The sequence below is a fragment of the Catharus ustulatus genome, chromosome 1, assembly GCF_009819885.2.
Source record: "Catharus ustulatus isolate bCatUst1 chromosome 1, bCatUst1.pri.v2, whole genome shotgun sequence".
NCBI classification, from domain to species: Eukaryota; Metazoa; Chordata; class Aves; order Passeriformes; family Turdidae; genus Catharus; species Catharus ustulatus.
The window spans coordinates 131,349,486-131,373,204 of record NC_046221.1 but is presented as its reverse complement, the minus strand read 5'-3'; the positions used below and the strand labels follow the sequence as shown (position 1 = coordinate 131,373,204).

Sequence of the window (23,719 nt, the reverse complement as noted above, 5' to 3'; positions counted from 1 at the left end):
AATTTTAAATCCTAGAAATATTAAGAACAAGCAAGAGTTACTAAATTCAAGAATTCAAAGAGCAAAACTCTTCTTCAATACTTCTCCCTCCCAACACAATTAAAACCAACATCAACTTTCCAGGTCTCTTCGGTAATTTTTTGTCCTGTATTTGAGTCTGTGTGTAAAATTAGAAGGCTGCTGTTGACTAACCATAAATTTTGATTTTGAATTTGGAAGTATGTTACTTGTACAGCAACCATGTATATTAGCTATTATCTGTGAAAAAATTAAGTTGAAGACTTCCTTCTTCTATCTGGCATTTCCACAACAGATTACAATTACGTGCTTAAATATCTCATTTGAAGTCCCACTGAAAAAGTTACAATTTTAGAGAAAAAAGAAATTACCACCCAGATGAGGAGAAAAAGAAATTAGGTCATGTTAATACAAATAATTACTTCAAGTCTGCTGTACAATATGTACAGTCGATACATATGCTTTCCTCAGCCTCTAGACTCCTTATGATACTTCACACAAGGCAGAGCATTTGAGGTTTGCTGAACTGAAAGGGGAAGGGAAGGGGTGAAAAAACACAGGAAAAAAAAAACAGTGTTCTGACTTCATCAGGGAAGGGACACTTCAGTTAAAGTACAGAACCGCATTGAGCTCACTCCACAGTTGCTTTTACACTGTCTGACTTCATCTCCTTTCCTGAAGGAAAAAAAAAATCTTTAGCTACAAGTCCTGGTCAAACACTGCAGGACAAAACTGAAGTCCCACTCTACTCTCCCTACTAGGCCAACTAACTCCCACTGTTGCTGTTTTCTCCGGTGAGCCACAAAGGATGGAGCATGGCTGTCAATGAGGCAATAATGTTACAATGCAATGAGAGATGTTCCATCCCTCCAGTCATTTTCATAGCCCTCCTATGGAGCAGTTCCAACAGTTTCATGTCCTTCCTCTTTTGGGGACTCCAGAGCTGGATGCAGTGCTGCAGGTGGGGTCTCATGAGGGGCAGAATGCCCTTCCTCTCACCCTGCTGGCTACACTGCTTTTGATGCAGCTCAGATCCCTTTGGTTTTCTGGGATGAGAGAGCACATTGGTGGCTCATGTCCCACCTCTCACCGACCATCACCCCCAATCCTTGCTGGCAGGGCTGCTCCAGACCTGTTCATCCAACAGCTGCATAGACACCAAGAGTTGCCCCAAACCAGGTGCAGCACCTTGGAGAAGTGCAATTTACCCTACTCCATGTACCAACTTTTTCTAGCTGCAAACGATCTTGCAAAACTGAGGGGATTTTTAAAATCACAGCTTGGAGAAATATTATTATTTTCTCACCACTGACATGATCTTGCTTTTATTACTGCCCTAAAACCCACCTTGGATTTTATATAGTATATATTGTAATGAAGTCTTAGTTTTCCTATAGACTAGATACAAAGTACCTACAAAATACCCACGACAGATAATACTTTATCTGGATCCTCAGATAAACAAGTACTCAAGTCAAATCCCGAGTTACGCAAGGTGCACAGGACAGGGTAAGCTGAACTGCTGGTTATGGTACTGGCAGAATGCAAGTCAGGCAGATGTTTACTTTCTGCATCAGATATTTTTCATTCTTTCCTAATCTCAAAGCAGGTACTATAGCTTTGTCTAGCTGTGAAATAAACATCTCAGAACTACCCCAAGATACTGTGCAATTACTGAATTAACAGGGTGCCCTCACAGAAAATGGTGATGGCAGCATTATAGACCAAGATGTGCTGTTCTACTGCAGTAAAGCTAAGCCAAAACTGCTTTTTCTTATTTATAGAATACTTATATACACTGCATCCCTTTATCACATCATTTTCAAAATAATCTTGAAGCGACTGTCTTCATTGACACTGCATTTTCCATTAAGAAAACAAGAGGCACAGTTATCCAAGAAATGTTTAACTTCATCCATTTCAGACCAAAATACAACAGTTTACATTATGTCAAATCAGACAACAGTTTGTTCCAACTACTAGAACACACGAAAAATCCCATAAAACCCCACCTGTCCATGTGCATACTTATCCATGAAGACTTGAGATTACCTACCAAGGAATGTCTCTTTACATGCTCTCTTCGTGTAAACAGCTTCCCACAGATGTCACAACTGAAAGATCTCACGCCTGTGTGAATGAGCAAGTGTCTCTTTAGTGTTCTTCTGTATTTGGCTACATAATTACAGTGTGGACACTTCAACTTGTTCATGATTAAAGCAGAGGAATCACCTACAAGATAAGAAGCCATCAGGAGAAAAGATGAAGAAACACACAAAAATTTTAAATATGTTCTGCCTGGTGCAGACAAAACAATAAAGAAAACACATGACTTTTCATCAGTCAAATCAGGATAATGCCTGTCTGCAAAAATCACAAATGCTGCTAAGTTCTGCATGTACAATTCTACTACCTACTTGTAACCAAGGCATTTTTACCACAGAAGTCTTATTTCATGAATTGAGGTAAGTTAACTACAACTTACTAATATTCCATTTTCCTAGAAGAAAAAACTTTCTTCTGGATTAGAAACCCTCTAATTCTGCAGCATTTATTTAGATGGACAATCTCCTCTCCCAAAATTTTACTTAGAATTACATGCAGGAACTGTCTACCACGACCTGACAAATCAATAAAAAGAAAGTATAACTAAGTAAGAGTGAATATGGACAAAATGAGTAGGACAATAAGAGACAGCCAAACTCTGAAATTCTGAAAAAGATTTTATCTATTTTCTACTCTGATCTAACAGCAGAAAAAATAAAAAGAGCAGAAAAAACTTCTGGATGTAGCAATATCTCACTTCTTCCTTATGATGGAGAACTCTTTATATAGCTTGCTCAAAGGATATATGCAAAACAGGTTTAATACAATTGCCTATTACTGGGTGAAAAGTGACAACACAGGATTCTATGATGTGGACAAGGCCACACAGGAATACAAGGATCATTTTGATAATAGCATACGGATTCAACTTACTACACGTGAGAATTCATGAGCGTAATCATAACCATCTAGAAGCACCCATAAAGCAATGGCTAAGGTTACATGATTATGTGCAAGAGTTTCTAATATTCAGACTGGAAGGAAGAAAACAAAGTAATTGTGCATTCTGTGCACATGTTCACAGGCCTGTATCTAGAGTTGTCTTCTTTGAGCTTCTAAATCCATCATAACATGGAAGTTACATTTTGCTAATATTCACAAGTTCACGTATTGGAGCACTCGTGTGAGCTGCATGTCAACATGTCACATAATGGCTTATGTGAAGAAAATTAAGTCCAATATAGGCAGACATAAGGGTTGTAAAACATATGGGAATTTAATGGCTTAAGAACAGGCAGACCTGTTCTAATTTCTTGACTGCCAGCGAATTTAATCTTCTGATGACCAGATTTCTTTTATTGTAAACTCCAAAATATTTAAAATAAACCATAAGCCACATCCCAGTAACATCTCAAAGTTAAAGAAGAGGTAAGCATTACTATTACCCAGTACTTGATATCTTCTTTTTACCGAAGACTTTATTGTAAGGAACTAGCAACAATTGTTCTAGTTGTTTTAGACATGATGGTATTCTCAGTATGTTTTCAGACAGAAAAATAATTACAGATAATTGCTTGCTTGAACTGACAGAACAAGGTTTAATTACAGCTACATTTAACTAAAAACATTTATTGCAATGAAGTTTCTTTATTTTTAATAGTGACATATGGTGAATCTCCTTTTAAAATTATACTTAATTCCATATCTTAAAGGGAGGGGCAGCTATCAGGTTATTAAAGACCTCAGGTACCTTTCACAATCAGTCCCATACAAGAACTGATATTAGTCACATTCTGTTTTTACTCTTCCATTCATCTGAATTCCTTTTCATCCATCCAAAGAACTACATTATCCAGAAAGACAAATGATATGGAAGAAGATGAAGTAATCTCACAACCCTTCAAACAAGTGAATCAAATACTACATACAAGCAGTGACACAAAAGATAGAGAATCCCTATCAGAGGAAAAAACCCCAACCTACTCTCCACCAGATACACTTACCATTTTCCCAAGTGTCTTTTGGCCAAGATTCTGGCAGCAATCCATACTTAAAATCACTTGAAGTACCCGGTAGCAGCCCATACTTGAAGTCACTTGAAGTACCCGGCAGCAATCCGTACTTGAAGTCATTTGAAGTACCCGGCAACAGTCCATACTTGAAGTCACTTGAAGTAGCTATTAAAGACACATTCTTACTTTAGCTTCCTGGGGTCTAATCAGTCATCAATCTAATCTGTTTAGCAAAATATATATCCTTTTTAAACTGTGACAAAAAGGTTTCTAACCTTAAAACAGTAATTATAGTATGTTTTCACATAGTATTCAATACTCAAACAAGAAATAACTGCATTCCTAGTTTCAATGAAATGAGACCCTTGAACTACTCTCCACAGCACCATTTCTTCTCCCCACCCTGAGAAAAGCTCAAAGTCTTTTTCATACTACAGGGACTTGGATGGTAAGGATATGTATTCCCTCACTATCATCATGAGGGTGCTGAGAGGATTGGATTCCATTGAATTCTCTTTAGAACTGCTTCATGCAGCTGGTACAAAAGTGAGTATTTTGCAATAGAGGCATGGCGGGTTTTTTATTGCCTTAAAATATCTCCATGGTGTGTGTGTATATATATATCTAGTGCTTTAAATACCTTTATTTATATAAAGGATCCTACAGCTATGTCTAAATCCTTTTCTGAATAATCATCTCTATTACTCCATAACCACATCAATTCAAGAAATCATAATTACTTGAAATATAACAGCTTAAAAGACTTGTTTGCGTATTTACATTTGCTCTTAAGACAAGATCTGCAGTTTATGTTGTCTTTATATCCTTTTTTCCTCTTTAAAAAAATAAAACCATTCTGATGTGAGCAATGCCTTAAAAAGAGTCTTGCTTGTTTAATCCCATACTTTATAACAAGGAAGAATTTCATTAGTGAACATGGAGTCACTATTTCAGAGCACAGAGAACTATAAATAGCACACAATAAAGCTACACTAACAACTCGACAAAATCATATTTGTTGGACAAAAGCTCTTTTGGCAATAGTGCAAATCAATGTTCACCCCAATCCCCAAGACAGGAGTTTGCTGGAAAACATGAACTCATAAATCCCTCACTTTCCTCACAGGCCAACAGTTGGTAAATAAACAAACTGCAGTGCTAACTGGTAAATTTCCCATTATTCCTCTAGATGGTAGTTGGGTCCTCTTCCTGGATTCCCAATGTCACCACTGAAAAGTCTTGAGGAGATGTATTCTTGCTTTCAAGTCTGAAACTATACTTTTTGATAGTCCAAAGACCTCTTTTTATCCCTACACTGTTCATTCTAAGGATTTTTTTGGGAAATTTTCTTAGGCTAAACTGGAATTTCACACAGCTAGTGGCAAGCTGCATATTTAAACACTTTCAACTTGCAGTTTTACTGGAAAAAAGTACAGATTACAAATCCTCACAGCATGAGACACATACAGTAGTTTCATTTACTGCTCAGACAGCGTTACCGTTGGCAGCAGTGATTTGGTTTGCAACATAAGACAACAGTTCAAAAGGATATCACTTAACAAGTAGGAAGCTTATAATTCTATCCTATCCATTAGACAATGGCAAATAACAAGCAAAGCTGGGTCATGACTGCCAAACTAGGCATTCCACTAGAGCTCTTAAAAAGCAGAGTTTGAGTGAATGAAGAAGAGAAATAGCAGTATTTTAGCTCATCTAACTACCTATAAAGAAAGAAGAGGGGAAGGAATAAATTTCAAGGAAACACAAAGCAGTGAGGAAATTTTTTTCAATTACTGACTCTAATTTTAATTACTGACACAACTTCTGTTATGTCCAAAAGAGGCAAGAACTCCTTATACTAATTTGGAGTGATAGACTCCAGCAATGGCATCTCAACAGCTCAAGGAACAGAACACAGATACCCTATAGACATGCCAGCTACACATTCCTTTGAGGTGAGGAGTAAGACTTCCTTCTGTAATACACAAGAAAGGATTAGTGAGGAAGCAGTGTTATACAGTCCGGGTAAAAGCACAGATAACTTGATTTTAAGGCTAAAAGCCTCCAAATTACAGCAGGCTTCAGGACCTAGCAGAGGAAAAAACCCACCTACTTTTATCATATTTAAAGTACTAGATCCTTTCTTCATAGATTTTTCTCCCTGTACTAGAACTGTAGCTGGATGTCACTGAACAGTGAAATGTCAGTCCATAATAAAATATTTTAATCACTTTTCCCTCCCTTATAGGATGAATATCTGTAAGATCAACAGACCCAAGTCTTTACTGCACACAGATGTAACATTATGCTGCATACAGGCACTATTGTATAGCTTCCTCCAGAATAAACACACACCAAAGACTGACCATAGGTAAGAGTTAGACCAAGCTGAACACATTTTATAACACTGTCACTTTGGCAATTCTTCTGTATTTCAGAGGACACAAACTACATTTCACTAGGAACATTTATGTACACAGTTGGCTTTAAGTTTGATGGAACTTAGGAGCTCAAACCCCTGCATAATTCAAAACCTTAGCACAAGACCCAGCATAGAGCCAAACAGATTTAAGAGCTGTCATCTAGCGTAGGTAGTAGCTACTAAATCTTTCAACCTCCAACTGAAAGAGCAGACCCACTATAACATGAAAGAACATCAGCACAGATACCACAACAGATAAGAGATTGTTACACATGCTTCAGTCCCTGTATACATGACTAAGTAGATAATAATTAACCTAATGCTTATTCTTAGAATAATTCATTGACCTAGAAAACCTGCTTTCTAACTTAAGCACATATTTTATGTGTTCAAAACAAAACCCTGAAAAAGGCATCTTTAGCATCTAATTGCACATCCAAACAGAACAGACTTGAATTACACACAGACTGGAAGCTGGAAGTGCAATACCTAGCCTCTACTACCTTCACCAGCTGGATACAGAGGCCATAACCAGGTAAGCTTCCAAAACATAACATATTTACAGACCCCTGTGGCTCATAATATCTTCTCCCATTCCTCCTCTCCTAGGCTACTGCCCTCTGAAACTTGTTTGCAAAACTAGACAATCATCATCTGACCTGCTCTGGTCAACTTAAAGGCAGGCAATAACCTTTTGATAGAAGGCTGAAAGCAACTATGAATGCAGTCATACTGGAGACTGGGGATGGGGTGCAAAGGGGGAAAGGAAGCAATAATATTCTGTGTCTCCAGATCAAGTCACCTGACCATAACTCATCTATGATCGAAGGTTACCTTTTAACACTTTAGTTGATTTCCAAGAAGTGTAAGTTAATAATCCAAATGTCAATTAACCTCAAACATTTACCCATCCTTTTAGCCTGCATGGATAAAAGGTTATCAATAATTTGATCTTTAATAAGAGTCAAAAACAAGCAAAGCCAAAATAATGAGAAAACAGAATACAAAGAAGCTGATTAACCATCAGTACTAAAATTCATATTAGGCTGATTTTGAGAAGAGATAAGGATAGTGTGAAATAAAATGAAGTGGTTGTGTGGCTTTTACACCATTAACAAAAGCTATCAAAAACACTGTGAAAGGATTTTATGTTCTACTGCATTTGTTCTCAGGAAAAAGGGTAACCAGAAAACATACACAATGATTTTCAGTTTTGAAGGCAAGAGGTAGGCATGCACCACCAGAAGGATAAAACACGTCTAAGCCAGAAACATCCTTAGTTTGACAAGTTTCCCTCTTTTTCTGCAACTAGAAATATGCTGATTTGGGGGGCAGAAAAGGATACATTACTGAGTAGGAATGATATGGGAAGTAATGAGAAGTTCACTGACAGAAACCATTGAACAGGTCATTATAGAAAAGGACACACACATATCGTGCACTGAGGGAAAAGATACAAAACTTTGCAATAGATACAGTTGTTAGTAGCAAATTTAACTTCTGTTTTATTTACACATACTAGCACTGGAAACACTGCCAAAATAAGAGAAAAATAAATACCATTTTTCACTACATTTTTTGACACCAACTGCTCATCTAGATCAATTAAAAAGAACAGAAAGTAGACAGGATAAGTGATTAGACCATAGCTTTCAAGGATTGCAAGGAAAGCAGTGGTAATCTACTGATACAATTTGGTTTGCTATTAGAGAGTTGGATTTGTTGCTTATGTTAGGTAATATGACAGAGGAAACAGCATTGCCAAGACTGACATACTAGGAAGGTGGGTAGAAGAAAGTATCTTGCGCTCCCTTTTTTCCCAGAGTATTCCTCACATCTTTAACCTTGCTTCTTCTGAAAAGGCATATTCTGCTCACTACTGCTCAACTGCCTCTTGCAACAGAGGGCTCAGACATACTTAAGATATTTTGCCAATGCAATCTTACTCATACTCTGTCTATCGCTCCCAACTGCTCTCAATTTTTACTATTTTTCATTCATGAAAACATGTATATTGTTGTGATTACAGTCAGATCTACCATCCACTACCCCAACAGACCACCAACTGATGCCAAATGCATTATCCCTCCTGCTTTCCAACTTGATTATCATACTTTTCCTGAAAAATTCCTTCCCAAGAAAGTGAAAGCTATTTTCCTTATTTCCTCCAGCAACTATATCAGTGAAACACAAAAGAACTTTCCTCATGCAGACACCACTTATTTGTGGGGGAGTTAATTATTCTCATGGACCATTTTTATTTATGAAGTTGCTATCATCATCACCACTATTTCACAAATTAAAAAAAAAAGCACAGCACTGCAGACTGGTATTTTTTAATAAGTCAATGCATTGCATGGGGACTCAAAGGGATTTTTCAGGCAGAGAAGATATGTAAACACCACAAAACCTCCTTCCCCAATCCATTTACAAAAAAAAAAAAAAAAAGGTAGCAAATTGACAACAGTAATACACAAAACATTGTGTACATTGCCTGGAGTTGTAGGCTCAGTGACAGACCATACTGTAAGAATGTGAAGAGAGGATCTGCTTGTCTTTGGGATGATCCAAGGGAGAGGTAAATTTAATGAAGGAGAAGAGGTTGACTCTCAGACAGCGTAGCATTTTCAGATGACTTTTAAAAACCTTTGCCACCTTCAACACTGGATTACATAGGGAATGGGGCAAATAGAGTGGTTAAAAATCCACCAAGGAACTTACAGTAATTTCACAACTATAAGGCATACCCTTTTAACTAAAATTTAGGTCTGAACCCGGAAGTGCGCCTTATACGTGGACAAAGTTCAGAAATCTGCCAACCTGGAAGTGCAAGTTGCGAGCCGAACCGCGCGGGGCCGCAGGGCTCGGCAGTGAAGGGGAGTGGCATGGCTTGCGCAGGGCTCGGCACATGTCCTGGTTTGGAGGACAGGTGTCTGCTAAGAAAGGCAGGAGCCTCTCTTTGAAATGGAGAATGTAACCTCCCCCCCCTCCAAATTATTATAATTTTGAAATTAAGGGGCTCTCAGGAAAAGATACGGGAATTAGGAATAACAGTTCTTTACCAGGAAAATTAATACAGAAATACAGTACTACAAAGAAACAAATCCCAAACAATGAAAAAAGTGTCTTGGGCTACAATACAGGATGTGATCAAAGTATCTATTCTATCACTATCTGCTGTGACTAGGTGGAAGGACTGACCTTTATCTCTGTGGGAGATACTCAGCTAAGGGGCCATCCATTGAAACCAGTAGAGCATTGTTCTTTATCTTTTCATCCCCCATCCTTCCTCCAGGGAGTTATCTTCTGCTAATGGCCCATTGAGTCCCATTGTGTGACTGATAAAATTACTTTATCCCACTGGAAGTTGCTCCAGCCAGGGGGAAGAGCCCAACATTGCTTACCTAGATAAAAACTGAAATTCTAGGACACAGAGTAGCCCTTTCTCTACTGGAGTCTATTAAAAAACAAGATTTCTCCACATCACTACTAGACCTCTGGAAGGAAACTGCTCCTTCTACAAGACCACTGCTTCAACTAAACCACATCTGTCACTACAAGAAGACTGCAGCCACTATTTAATCAAACTGCTGCCAACACCCTGCCTGACGGGAGTGTCAGGTTGTACTCTGACTTTGTCAGGTTTTGGAGTTTGTTTCTTTGTAGTACTGTATTTCTATTTTAATTTCCCTAGTAAAGAACTGTTATTCCTAATTCCCATATCTTTGTCTGAAAGCCCCTTGACTTCAAAATTATAATAATTTAGAGAGAGGGGGTTTACATTCTCCATTTCAAAGAGAGGCTCCTGCCTTTCTCAGCAGACACCTGTCCTGCAAACTAAGACACAAAGTCAGAGCACAACCTGACGCCCAATCAGGGTGACAGCCACCAGTCAAGGTGTTGGAAGCAGTCCCATTAAATGGTGGCTACAGTCCTCCTGCAATGACAGATGTGGTTCATTTGAAGCAGTGGTCTTGTAGAAGGGTGCAGCCTCCCTCCGAAGGTCCAGCGATGATATGGAAAAAACCAGTCCGGTTTTCCTCTGGAGTCCAGGGAAAAGAGGGTGACTTGGTGTCCCAGAATTTCAGTTTTTATCTAGGTAGGAAAGGCTTGGCTCTCCCCCCTGGTTGGAGCAACTTCCAATGGGATGAGGCAATTTTACCAGTCACACAGTGGGACTCAATGGGTCATTAGCAGAAGATAACTCCTTGGAGGAAGGATGGGGGGTGCAAAGATAAAGAACAATGCCCTACTGGTTTCAATGGATGCCCCTTAGCAGAGTATCTTCCACTGAGATAAAGATCACTGCCCCACCTGGTCACAAGAGATGGTGATAGAATAGATACTTTGATGACATCCTGTATTGTAACCCAAGACACACAGCTGGTGCGATTGTTACTAATTGGTTACTTTGTTGCACATGGATGCTCGCTGCAAAAAAAAAAAAAAAAAAAAAAAAAAAAAGGTGCACATTTATATATGGAAAAAGTTCAGAAATTTGCTGACACCTGGAAGTGCACCTTATACTCCAGTGCACCTTATACTTGTGAAATTACCGTAAATCTTTTAATCAGGGTATCAACTTGAGGTCTAAAGAAAATCTGAGAATTATAGTACCATGGAAAAGCAGGAAAAATATACTTTTCTTTGGTAACACAGTCGGTCAAGTGGGGTTTATCACTACAAGACATGTACATGTGTCTTGATAAGCTCATCAATCTTTATTTCTTCAAATACAAAGACACCTGTCTTTATAGTAATCAAGTTATGTTATGCTCCTCCCCTGCATCATGACAAAAGCTGGAACCAGCAGTATATTTTTTGTAAGTGGGTTTAGCTGCTGTTTGTATCCTTCTGAAAAGTAGTCACTTCTACAGCAAGCTGAATTAAATTCCTTAAGAACCCCTACAAATCAGTCAGGAACCCTCTTGTTCCACCAAGGGCTGTTTTAATCCTGAATTTGTTATCCTTTCCCTCACCCCCACCAGAGTACAGCATCATCTAACCTGAAAATCAGTTATGAAGTATACATTTGTAGCTTCATAAAGCTACTGGAATACTGCATGCAAGTCACCTAAAAATCAACACTGTCAGTTCCAGAAAGCATAAGCAATACTTCACAGCTGTGTTCTGAAGTCTGAGGAAAATACACTTGCACAAAAAAAACCCCAAACAAACAAAAAACAGGCCAGATGACATACCCAAGAAATGATGAAAATTGACAAAGTCACCCCATGAACAGATATTAAGAACACAATGAATTATGTTCACTGAGTTTTTATAAACTTTCGTAACACACCAACACTGACTGTGATATGCTGACTGTCTGCATGGTTATTTTCACCAGGGTAAATGGTTAATTGTAGGATGAATTGTAGCTGTAAACAGTAGAAGACTTCTCAGCAGATTATCAACTAGGAGCAAAAATACTGAGATATGTGGTAACATTCATTGTTTTAGTTAAACAGCTACTTTAATATAGCTAAAACCGGAGAAGTCTTGAAAAGTTAAGTAAAATGAAAGTAAAATGAAAGCAAATGTAAGACAGTACAAGGAATTTCAAACCCATCCTAACTTTTTTAAAGCTTCTTTAAACTCACCAACATGCTACTTTTACAGGGGAGGTGTTAAAATACAAACTCACTGGCAACACAGGGTGAGAGGAAGAAACAGCTGACATATCCTTATTGGATAAGTGTAGAAAAACTCATGTTCACCAAGGAGCAGTTTAACATATTTGCTTTACTGGAACAAGAGGGGTAGCAGATGCTTCAGAAAGCTTTTACTGCTTGTTATCTAATACTTACCAACTGTACCCAACTGGAAAATTCATTTACTACAGCATTCAAGGAAGTGGCTTCAGGGATAAATTTTTGTAGTGAGAGGAGTGATCTTAAATAGGCTTCCCTTCCACCATATCTACATTATATATTGCCCATCACAAAAGCACCAGACCAACCCAAACCTAAATCAAGAGCACAGAAACTCACTCTGCATGTAACAGACAGTTCATAACCACTGGTGTTAGCCCTTTCAGAACATGACAAAGCCTAATAGTAGAAGCTTGTTGTTCCCCTTTTAGCAACCAACAGGAGAGCACACTCCTTAGCTCTGAATGTAAGAATTTACTATTCTTTATTTTATATCTTATAGAATTGTCTTGTATCTATCCCAGATGACATTTTCTTATGCATTTTTACCTCTTGGTACCTATTATTTTTGGTAGTTTTTCATCTGCACAAGAAATTTAATCCAAAACTAAAAAGTTATTGTATAACCTGCGGGTTACTCTACAACTCATTCTTGACATTCCTCCAACTCTCCACTCCTCCCTCTTCCACCTTTTCTTTGGCATAGAGGGAACAGCTAAAAGGACAGTGTTTAAGAGTGGAATCTACCTGCAAAGAGAGCCACAAGTAGAACAGAAAGAATACCAAAAGCTGAAGAACAGACGATGGGTGAAAAGTAAGCTATACCAAGCACTATTTCAGTCACTCTTCTTGTTTCAAACAATATGCATGCAATAACTTACTAAAAGTGAAGGTATTACTACAAAAATATTAGATATGGCTTCCAAAAAAATTCTGACACTGTCAGAAAATGTCATTATGAACTCGGGAACATATATGCTGTGCTCTGAAAATACCAAGGAGATCACTAGTTGACTAGTATTTTAGAGTTCAGTAAAATAAACTTGCCCCTGCAGTCACAGAACTTTCCATGGTTTTGGACAGACACCACAACACATATGCAGTATGCTCTGTCTCCAATACAGTTCATCAAAATGCTACATGGATGTATTTTGTAATTTAATTCCTTAGCATAACAAGTTACTGGAAACACTGGTGCTTCTGTCAAAACAGCCAAACAATTAACATGGACTAAATATACTACACTGCCCATGTCCTCCATTATTTCTCCAAAAAATCTTCACAGCACACATACAAAATTTCACAGAATCCAAACAACTATTTATATCTATTGTTGGTGCCATCATACAGTACACAAATGCTCGGCATGTCCATCAGTAAAAAACACTGAATATTTACCCAATATAAATCATCAACAGAAATCACACACTAAATTGTATCAGAAATTTGGTATTTGTGCAGCTAATACACACATCCTTGGTTCTTGCTCCAGACCCTCTGTAGTGCTTTTTCAGGGCACTACAACTAGAGCAAGCAGTGTGGTTCAGCACAGGCAGTATCATTATGTGGGTGCTGAGCACTCAACATTCCCCACTATCTGCAGCTAAAAGTGATTCACTTAGGCTAGATGTAACCTGGTGCTGTGGACCTGAGGCCTATTAGCAACTGTCACATTCCTGAAACACAGCTTCTATCCTCAGCTCAGCCAGAAGGAATCCTGTGCAGTCTAACAAAGCTTAGCCAGTAAGAGAAGCACAGGAAATTCACTTTGCAAGCACACACTCCCAAGTAAAGCTAAAGCAGAGCTTTACCCAGAGTTCAGAGATGAAGACCAGAGATAAGAAACACCCCCAAAGCATTTGCAGAAGTGCTTCTCAGTACAGCTGCTTCTCTGGAGATGCTCTGTTGTGTCGCACTACTCATGAAGCAATGAAGGTCTCTTATGCTGGAGAAACATCCCCAGTGCCAGCCCACACCACCCTGCACTGGCATGTGTCACTGCAATGCCCAGGCACTGCTGGCACTGCACAGCAGGGCCATGGGTCCCCATGTGCTCCCTGTGGGACCACAGCTCTCCTGTGTCCCCAAGCCCCACGGGCAGGAGCAGAGCAGGGCTCCTGGAGGAGACAGGACATATGTTCCTTCGTGCTTGAAACAAGCACACATTTTAAACTGCTTCAGAAACAAGACACATCTAAACAACTTTGTCTCAAATCCACCCCTAACCTGGTTCCTAAATTGCAGTAAGTTTTCAGAACTATTAATTCATCAAAAAGTGAGTCAGGTAAACGTCAGTACTTCAAATGCATACATTAACCATCCATACAGTATAATAATTTAAAAAACAAGAAAAAAGGTAAAGTCAAAGTCAAGTACTTCAGTCAATACTTTAATTTTCAAATGACATAATTGACATTCAGCAATATTTACCTGCTTCTTCTTTAATAAACGACAAATCTTCTTCTGGATATGGGACTGATGGTTGCAACACTGAGCAATCTTCAGAGTTCTCTTCAGTATTAGGTGGTATATTATAAATAAACCTCTTTGCAGTTTGGTTTTTCCTTCTTGCTTTTCCAGGTTCTTGAACTGATTGTCCCTGTGCACCCATGTCATTCCACACGAAAACTTTTCCCTCACCTTGAGATTCATTTTCAGCCATTTCAGGTGAGCTGTCCTGGACCCAACTGCAGTCATTCATTTGGTAGCTTTCCATTTGGCCCTCATCAATAGGGTAGGGATCATTCTCAGTTTTTATGCTACTTGCCAAGTTGGTAAGGTTTCGTGTTGCCCAGAAGCTGGCAACTTTTTGATCCCTTGGAGATAAACCATCCCTACTAACAGATCTTCTGTTGTAATCCACTACAACAGTCTCTGGAGCTTCTGATTTTATACTTATGTTTAAGGCATCTTTAATGAAGTTGCGGCAGGACTGGACAACCTCCGTCATCTGAAGGTAGCTGGCCACCGACATCACTTCAATGGCGTTTTGGCTCGTAAGCACGAGGTTACCAGAATATAAGAAGTCCAAGATGACAGAAAAACCTTGAACAGCAACAACGTCTAAATAGGTAACAGTGGTTTGGTTACGGTTTTCTTTGTTTGTAAAGCAATACAGAGTCTTAAAGAAGCGGCTGCCTGCAACCAGGATGTTCTTGTGAGCTCTGAAGACCCTCCCACTCACCACAATATTAACATCACAAAGAATGCCTTTCTTCCTCTGCTCATTGAGCTCTTGCAGGAGCTGATAGCAGTAAGAGTTCTCATTTGGCCTGCTGTTAAAATCACAGTATCCTTCATTATTCAGTTCTGCTGGTAACTCTGCCTCCTGCAATTAAAAAAACCACACAAACATAATTAGCTCTTAATAAATGCTCTCCTTAGTTCTTCAGGACTATTATAAGGAGATGAAAATAAAGAAGGTAATTTTAATCAAACTTTTTTGCTATTTATGTTCTTGGTCATAAAGGCAGACATTAACAAGATATTTTTGAAAACAAAATCATGCTTTCATTCTGCACCTTCCACCCCCAAGTTTGAAACAAACAGAACTAGTAGATTTGCCTTGAGGACAAAGGAAGGGAAATTTCAGCCAAAAGTAAGGAGAAACATAGTTGGGTGTGCAGTACTTATTCCTAAACCACATATATTAAAGATTCAGGAGCCTCTCTTTCCAAAGATTTAACTAGATGATTCTTACATATCCAATCCCTTGTTCCTCCCCAGAAGTTTCCATTTAAACAATTAGCACAATCCTGATAAGTGATTCAACATTTTCTTCATGATGAGATATGAATACATAGATTAGGTCTGTATGTCCCATTCTGTCTTGAATGTTTTAAAGAAAACATATTGCTAAAGTAGATACAATAGCAAACATTTCTTATACAGATTTAAAAATTAAGCATTTATCCTTTGCTTTTTAACTGCAGCAGGTTTAGGATTAAACAGTATATTACATGACAAGCAGACAAAATACTGAAGACAACAAAGAAATCCCCAACTTAAGCTTCCATTACAATACTTAACTAAGACTTTCTTGAAATAAGCTTCCCAAACTTTCCAGTGGCATCACTGGCACAATACTTACTACATATACACAACCTTTTAAAGATGTTATCTCAAACATGGCTTCAAAATTTTGCTAAAACCTGATATTTTCAGACAATTCAACACCAAGATGTAATTCATTGTTAAAGATTAGTTCAGACAGGGAGCGGTCAAGAGATCTGAACTGGATTTCAGGGCACATAAAAGACTTCTAACTCATGTTTAGATAAAGATGATTCAGAGATGCTACAAAGCAGCAGCTAAGAGAAAGCAGAAAACACAGACTGGCATATTTGAGACCATACTTACATGGGTTGACATATGCTGCAAACAAGAGCAGCAACAATGACAGTCTGTTCCATATTAGATCTCCAAGATTCTCTCTTTATTTCCTAGCAAACAGGGAAAGTTCAAAACTGGATAGCTCCAAGCCAAATGATTATTTTCTTCTCTCATCTCTTAAAACACCTCTCTGATTAGGGAGCTAGGGGTGGTGTTAAAGTATACCTAGCCTCAACATTACCGTCAAAATCAGTATTAAGAAGGTAATGTTAGCACTGTTATGAGCCAATAAGCTATGCTGGGGCTAAAATACACATTTCAGGAAAAATGTGTATTTTAGTTTGGGACTATGTGGATCTTAGTTTGGGACTATGGCAGAAACCAGCTACATATATTCAAAAAGTTACTTTCCACCCCACAGGCATTAGTGGATTGAATCAGTACTCATCTCAATTTATAACCCAGTGTGGATCACTGGAATGACAGAGAAACCTGCAGAGAAACTTCAGTTTGCTGTCACATTCAACTTGCTTCTGAATCTCTACCCTTCTCAGAGAAACACTTCATTGAAGAGGAAGAAATAAAAGCAATTAGGCTTTTACGTGAAAACAAGCAATAGATCTTTGCCCAACCTCATCTTAATTTTTTCTGTGAACTTTCTGACACACCCCTAGTACTCCCCCAGATCAAGGCTGTGAAACAGTTTACTCCAGATGTGGGAAAGCTAAGGTTGTCACTCTAAGTTCTCAGCAGATTTTGATTCTGGACTAGCTTCCTGTCACTTCAGGAACAGAGCACTGCAGAATTTCAAAACACCAATTACACTGACACTGGATCAGATTAAGATGAAAATTATGGTACCCTAAAGTGTTGTCACACTCGTCAATCATCAGTGACTTGCACCTCACACATTAAATGTTAGGTAGATACTATGATAGCTGCCAATTTCATTCTCTGAGAACACATTAAACACTGCATAAAATTTGAAAACAACCTGCAGCAGTTCTTTTCTTTTGACAAATGTCTGATCAAATAATGGAGATAGATTGCATTTTAACTGAGCAAGTATAAGTACCCAATCAAGCTGGCACAAAAAATAAATTTATATTTGCAATGTGGGATTTTTGTTTCCTGAGAACAGGACAAGCCAGCACGGTGAGGAAGAGCTGCAGATCACAAATGTGCTACAGAAAAACAAGACTGAAGTCTTCATTGTGACCAGACCGGAAGGTTGAGTGGAAAAATGAGATATTATACAACTTGTGTCCAAGCTATAGGTGTGTATGTGTACTGGAGAAAGAGATCAATCAATATTACAGTTTTAATTAGTATCATAGTTTTACAGAAGTGGGTGCATAAACATTTCTAAAACTAACTGCAGTACTAAAACCAACTGTTTCACTGCTGGTATGGCACAACAGTTAACCCTAGTGCCACAACTCAAATGAAGTCCTGACATCTGGACAGCTATCAAGTCTATGTACACCATACACAACAAGTAGAACTGACATTTATTACGAGAAAAATTAATAAAGTAATATTACTTCGAGAGATTCAGACATGGATACAGAAAAAATACAACACAGTTCAACAAGAGGCAAGGTGCAGAAAATAATTACAGGAAAAAGTGTATTTCCAAACCTCTCATATGACGCACAATCATAAGGGTTCTGTTTTTCCAATGAGAATAAACTAATGATATTTGCTTAGATATCAATTGCGTTTTCAGAATACAGACCCCATATTCTCATTAACTAAAGTTAGGTCAACAGCAAGCCACCTCATCCTTTAATAAAGACTAGTAAGAAATAAAAGATAAAAATCAGCTGATTTAATTTCAAATTGTGGAATCTTCACTGTCCTTAGTCAAAAACTCCTCTCTGTGGGTGAGATTAAGAAGTGCTATAACAGAACAGAGACTGCTTAAGGAAATTAATACTGTGCTCGGTTTTGAATAGACTTTTCTGAGTACACACAAATAAAAATTACTATTTTACATGTATAATTCATTAATTAAAGTTGCCCAAAAGCTAACAGGCATAGAAACAGATGACCAAACACTGCTAACAGAAGTTTAGTTTTCTTTCTCCTACTGTTCCATCAGCATACTCTGTCCCTGGGAGGAAGAACAGTGAGGGTAGGAAAAATTAAGAAAAACTTAAATCAATCTAATCACAGATTCCATCTCAGCTGCATGTACATGAAAAGTAGTTGTGCCGCATTTTTCAATCCCTTCCCCACTACCACATCTTGCTCTACAGCAGTTCTCTGTGCCCCTAAAGTAATTCTTACCCTGGTAAATGGATCTTCTAAAAAAGTAAGCTATCAGTATCTTCTTAACCACATGCAGCTACAGAGGAAAATGATGGCAAAATATGGTCCCATCAGCTGCACACAATGCTCCACTGCCACTGTACACGCACGGCATCGCTCACAGACAACTTAGTAATTTCAAATTATTTCATTAATTGCCTAATATCGAATTGAGTAGTTTGAGGTTTGATAAAAACACTACATGAGAATACACTAAGTGGCAGTCTTTACTCTGAGGCCTGACTTCCTCCTCAACTTCTTTGCTCTGCTAAGAGTAAGTCAAGAAGTTAACTTAGAACACTGTAATGTAACTCTTAACATCCGAAGCATGGCTTCCATTCATCACTGCTCACATAATGCAAACAATTCCAGTTCACATGGAAAAAACAACACATCAAAGGCCTTCCTCCTTTGGAGAGCTTCTGCTTTAAACCAACATGCCTGTTAGACTGGAGAAAGCTTTTCTGGCAGTATTTCCAAAGCTTAGCTTTAAATTATGTCCAGAAAGAAGATGGTTTGAGGGGAGGAACCCCCAGCAGCCAATAAATCTGCATCTTATGGACCCAAATTCATCAAAGAATTAAAATATTTTGCCATGATTTCTCAGTAAGTATCCACTTGCATTCTTGCAACACAATAGTCTGTTCACTAAAAAAAACAAAGGTAGTTTAAAGATGATGATAGATTTCCATAAGCTTTAATGTGGATAAAAATTCTTTTAAAAACTAGAATTTTAAAATTTTAAAAATATATTTTTTTAATCTTTTAAAAAAGATTCAAGAATTTGGTCTTAGAAAGAAGCACTGGATGACAGTTCAATACCCTTGAATTACAGCAGCTGCAACCACTTGTGATGTATTTTGGTATTCTAAATTAAATGTATCCCAAAAATAAACTGAAATCATCACTCATTTCTTCACAAGTGTAATATCCAACAGACCTATAGAAATTTCCACTACTTTACTGTCTTAACACCTACAATTTCCTTTCTGTGCTTGAGCGGTGGCACTATGCCATATGTTTATTAGCAGCTGCTAAACATGCCCTGCAGTTGAGGCTTGTCAAGTCCACAATACATGTGTGCTGTCTCTAACACAAAGGCTGAAAGATCTCTCCCAAGTTTCATTAAATTTAAACGGCTTTGCTGCCTCATTATGTACGTTGGAAATACGGTCAGGGTACAAATTACCTACTTTTGTTCCAACTATCTGGTATCATGCATTTAGGAAAAAATGGAGCTATTGTTTTGGTATTAATTTAAACATATGTATCAAAAGAAATTCAAGTGCCATTAAGAGTATGAAAGGATACGGAAATTAAACACAGAAGGGAAACAAAACAGATTCTTAATCAGGTTTTTGATAAAGCAACTGTAACGTGAAAGTGTGCCACAAAGAAAACTACACTGACTCCTGAAAAACTGCAATTCCTTCCCTCGTGAGAAGTTTTTAACTGAAATGTAATTGCAGAAGGATGCACAAAGCACTGTTTTTGTGGGGTTTTTTTCGAGTGGAAAACAATCTCTTTACAGCTACCTTTGTCCCATCCTTATCTTTAGCACAGTGCAGAAGAACCACTGACTCATCTATCCTACTATTTATTATCACAGTTACTACAAATATTTTTTCTTAAACCATCAGTGGTATAAAAGTAGAGATCCATTTTTACAAATATTCCCATGACAATGAAAGGTCTTCAAATACGTACTTACATTAACTTGTAGGCTACTGTGATAAGTCAATATTCTGTCCTCCTTTCCACCCTCCCACTATTTAAGTTTTACAACAGACTCAGGGTAAGAGGACAAAGAAAAAAAAATAGTTAACCGAGTAGGGAAAAAATGCTTGGAATAGCTTTTATTTAAATACAGCTAAAACAGTGTGACAGAAGTTTCCAAGTGTGGCAGGAATTAGCAGCATCCACTAACACAGGAGGCTACACAGTGACAGAACATACTTCTACAGAGTAATCATTCACAACTCAAAGTTGGAAACTAGGCAACAAGATGGCAAGGAACATGCTGCAATAGCATTATGCAAAACTGGAACATTTTCAAAGATACGAAGAAGTAAAAGAAACTAAGAATGAAAGTTTCTTAATTAGAAACAACTAATTGAAAGCAAGTTTGGCTAAAACACTGTAGAGTGAACAGCAAACCCCAGAAGACTGAAGGAAACTGATAAGATGACCTACTACCACAAAACATCTGTAACAGCAGCTGCTATAAAACTACACTCATTGAAAAGCTAGTATTAATCATTTTGAAGGTGAATGTTGCATTTATAAATCCAAAAATAATATTTTGGATAACCGGTATTTTTGCACCATAAGGTTTCCCTTACAGTCCTGCAAGAGCTTCACATAAAACTTGCATACATTTTCCAAGCAGTTCCAAGAAAACCATCGTTCACCTAACGTTTTATAAGTCATCCTGTAATCCTGATATCCTGCCCTAACATTTGACTAGCAGCTCTTGTCCAAGGTACCCTGAGCTCCTTAGAGTGCTTAAGCAATAACCTCAATCTAACTACTACATTATATTTCAAACTCCAAGTAAAGCTACCCAACCAAGGTAGGTGTTTTAATTAAAACTGAATTCTAAATGCTGAAAAACGGAGTGAGTAATCGATTAATTCCGGTTAACAGCCTAACAATTCAAGGACTAGCCTAACCTGAAGCAACACTAGCCAATGCCCGCAGGCAAGTTTAACGCCAGCGAAGCGACAGAGCGAACTTTAGCAGCGCAGGCAACCCTAGGAGAAAAGACTGCAGAAGGCTGCGGATTCAACACAAATATTCTTTAGGGGCTTTTCATCCACATATGTTCTAGGACAAGTCCAGCCTCATTCGTGAAAGCAGCCAAGGAACACAGTGATTTGAAGTTCAGCGGGGAACGTGAAGAGTTTCACTACTCCTACAGCGTTAGAGAAGCGCTGGCATAGTAACACGGCTTTCAGGAAACCACATGTTTATCTCAAACACACACCAAGCGATTGCAGACTTCTTGCTCAGCAACTCAATCTAAAGCAATGCAATCGGGAAAAAAAAAGATTGCAGCGCGAAGAACTTAAATACACTGAGTTATCCGATTAGTGCAGCGGAGCCACACCGCTAAGCACGGCAGAGCGATTCCAATTTCACGCCGCCGAGCCCCCATTTCACAAGCGGTCGCTGGCCGGACACTGCCCTCCCTCCGCCGGTACCGCAGGAGGAAGTTGTAACGAGCGTATTTAAATCAGTGCTGTGACACTGGGATTCGTACGCAACTTTTTTCCCACATCGCCGGTTTATCTTCACGAGATGCACAGATGAACTAATGAAAGCGGCACCGCCAGCGCCGGTCGGATAACGGGAACGGAGCAGAGCCACAAACAACTGCGCCGTGCTTGTGTGCCTGCCCACATCCACCGGGAGAGTCACCCCAAATCCCAGAGGGGGCTCGTCTCCCGCTCCGGACGCGGCGAGCGAGAGCAGCGCGGCGCGTCCAGCCCGCCGGGCAACAACAACCACGAGCAGCCATTTAAAGAAGTTCACACACGTGAGCGCAGGAAAACCTCACCTATGCGAAAGGGGAGGCCGCGAGCGCCCCTCCCGCCCCCGCCGCCCCCTCCCCGTCCCGTGCCGTACCTGCTCGGCGCTGCCGGGCTCGTTGAGGCGATGCTCGGCGGAGAGGTGGTGCCGCAGGAGCAGGGTGCGCTTGTAGTTGCGGGTGCCCTTGCAGAGCTCGTCGTGCCCCCCAGGCAGGGGCGCGCCGGACATGATGAGCTCGGGGGGCGCAGCAGCGGCGGCGGCCGCGGTGCACCAGGCGCAGGACATGAGGCCGGTCTCCTGGCAGTAGTAGAGCCACGGGAACTCCTTGAGCCAGGAGCCCTGGAAGGAGATGTGCAGCTTCTGCAGTAGGGACTTGGGCCTGGCCAGCGGGAAGTGCCGGATGCTCTCCCCCTCGCCACTGCCCTCCGCCTCGTCCCCGCCGTCGCCCCCCGACCGCCGGCTGCTACTGCAGCTGCCGCCCTCGGCGCCGCTGCCATCGCCCAGGCTGCCCCCTTCGCCGTCCTCCTCGTCGTCGCTGCTGTCACTCAGCGAACCCCCGTCCTGGACCAGCTCCTTGCCCTCCAGCAGCCCCTCCGTCTCCAGTCCCTCCGCGCCCTCCAGCTCCATCTCCTCGTCCGCCCCCCGCCCATTGAAGTGCTTCCGCGGCCAGGCCGCGGCCTCGCAGCCATTGTTGGCGGCGGGGTGGGCGGCCAGGAGCCCCCCGCCGCCGCGGAAGGCCAGAGTCCGGCGGTTCCTCTCGGCGAACATGGGGCCGGAGGCGGCGGGGGGCGACGCCGCGTCCTGGGGCAGCAGCAGCTCCTTCTCCTCGGCGGCGGCCTCCAGCTCCTCGGCCTCCAGCCCCTCCAGCTCCGCCTCCTCGTCCGCCCCGCGCCCGTTCAGCGCCTCGGGGTCCTGCCGCTCCCAGGCCTCGGTCCCCGCCGCCGAGGCGGCCGCCGCGGGGGCGACGAGTCCGCCGCCGCGGAACGCGAGCGTCCGCCGGTTTATCTCCGCGAACATGGCGGGCGCGCCCCGCGCCCCCCGCCCGGCCGAGCGCTCCGTCCGCCGCGGGAACGGGGCGGAGGAAGGAGGCGCCCAGCTGCCGTGCGGGGGCGGCGGCCGAGAGAAACGAAGTCCGGCCGCTCGCTCCCCGCTCCCCCGAGTCCGGCCTGGATCGCGGCGGGCGCGGGGCTGCCCACAATGGATCCCGCTCGATCGCTCAGCGGCGGCGGCGCTTCCGTCCCGACAGGCCCCGGATCGGGTCGGGTGGCAAATGAACAACGGGCTGCCCACAATGCACCGCGGCCGCCGCCCGCCGCCGCCGCAGGGGAGGGGAGGGGAGGGGGGGGCGCGAGCGGGGGGCGGGCAGGAGGGAGGGAGGGGGGGGCCGGAGGGGG

The 23,719-nt window shown here is 40.8% G+C and overlaps 1 protein-coding gene across 1 annotated transcript in view; it reads right to left on the bottom strand.

Annotated features, from left to right (window-relative positions):
• The window catches only part of ZBTB10 (zinc finger and BTB domain containing 10), a 28,951-nt gene extending 5,609 nt beyond the window's left edge, over window positions 1–23,342 (bottom strand). Inside the window, exons 1-4 of the mRNA XM_033074473.2 lie at window positions 22,422–23,342; window positions 14,580–15,477; window positions 4,068–4,241; window positions 2,075–2,250 (exon numbers count right to left, since the gene is read on the bottom strand). Of these exons, the coding sequence (XP_032930364.1) occupies window positions 2,075–2,250; window positions 4,068–4,241; window positions 14,580–15,477; window positions 22,422–23,342 (2,169 nt within the window). The remainder of the gene's footprint in view (window positions 1–2,074; window positions 2,251–4,067; window positions 4,242–14,579; window positions 15,478–22,421) is intronic.
• Between the last annotated feature and the right edge of the window lie 377 nt (window positions 23,343–23,719).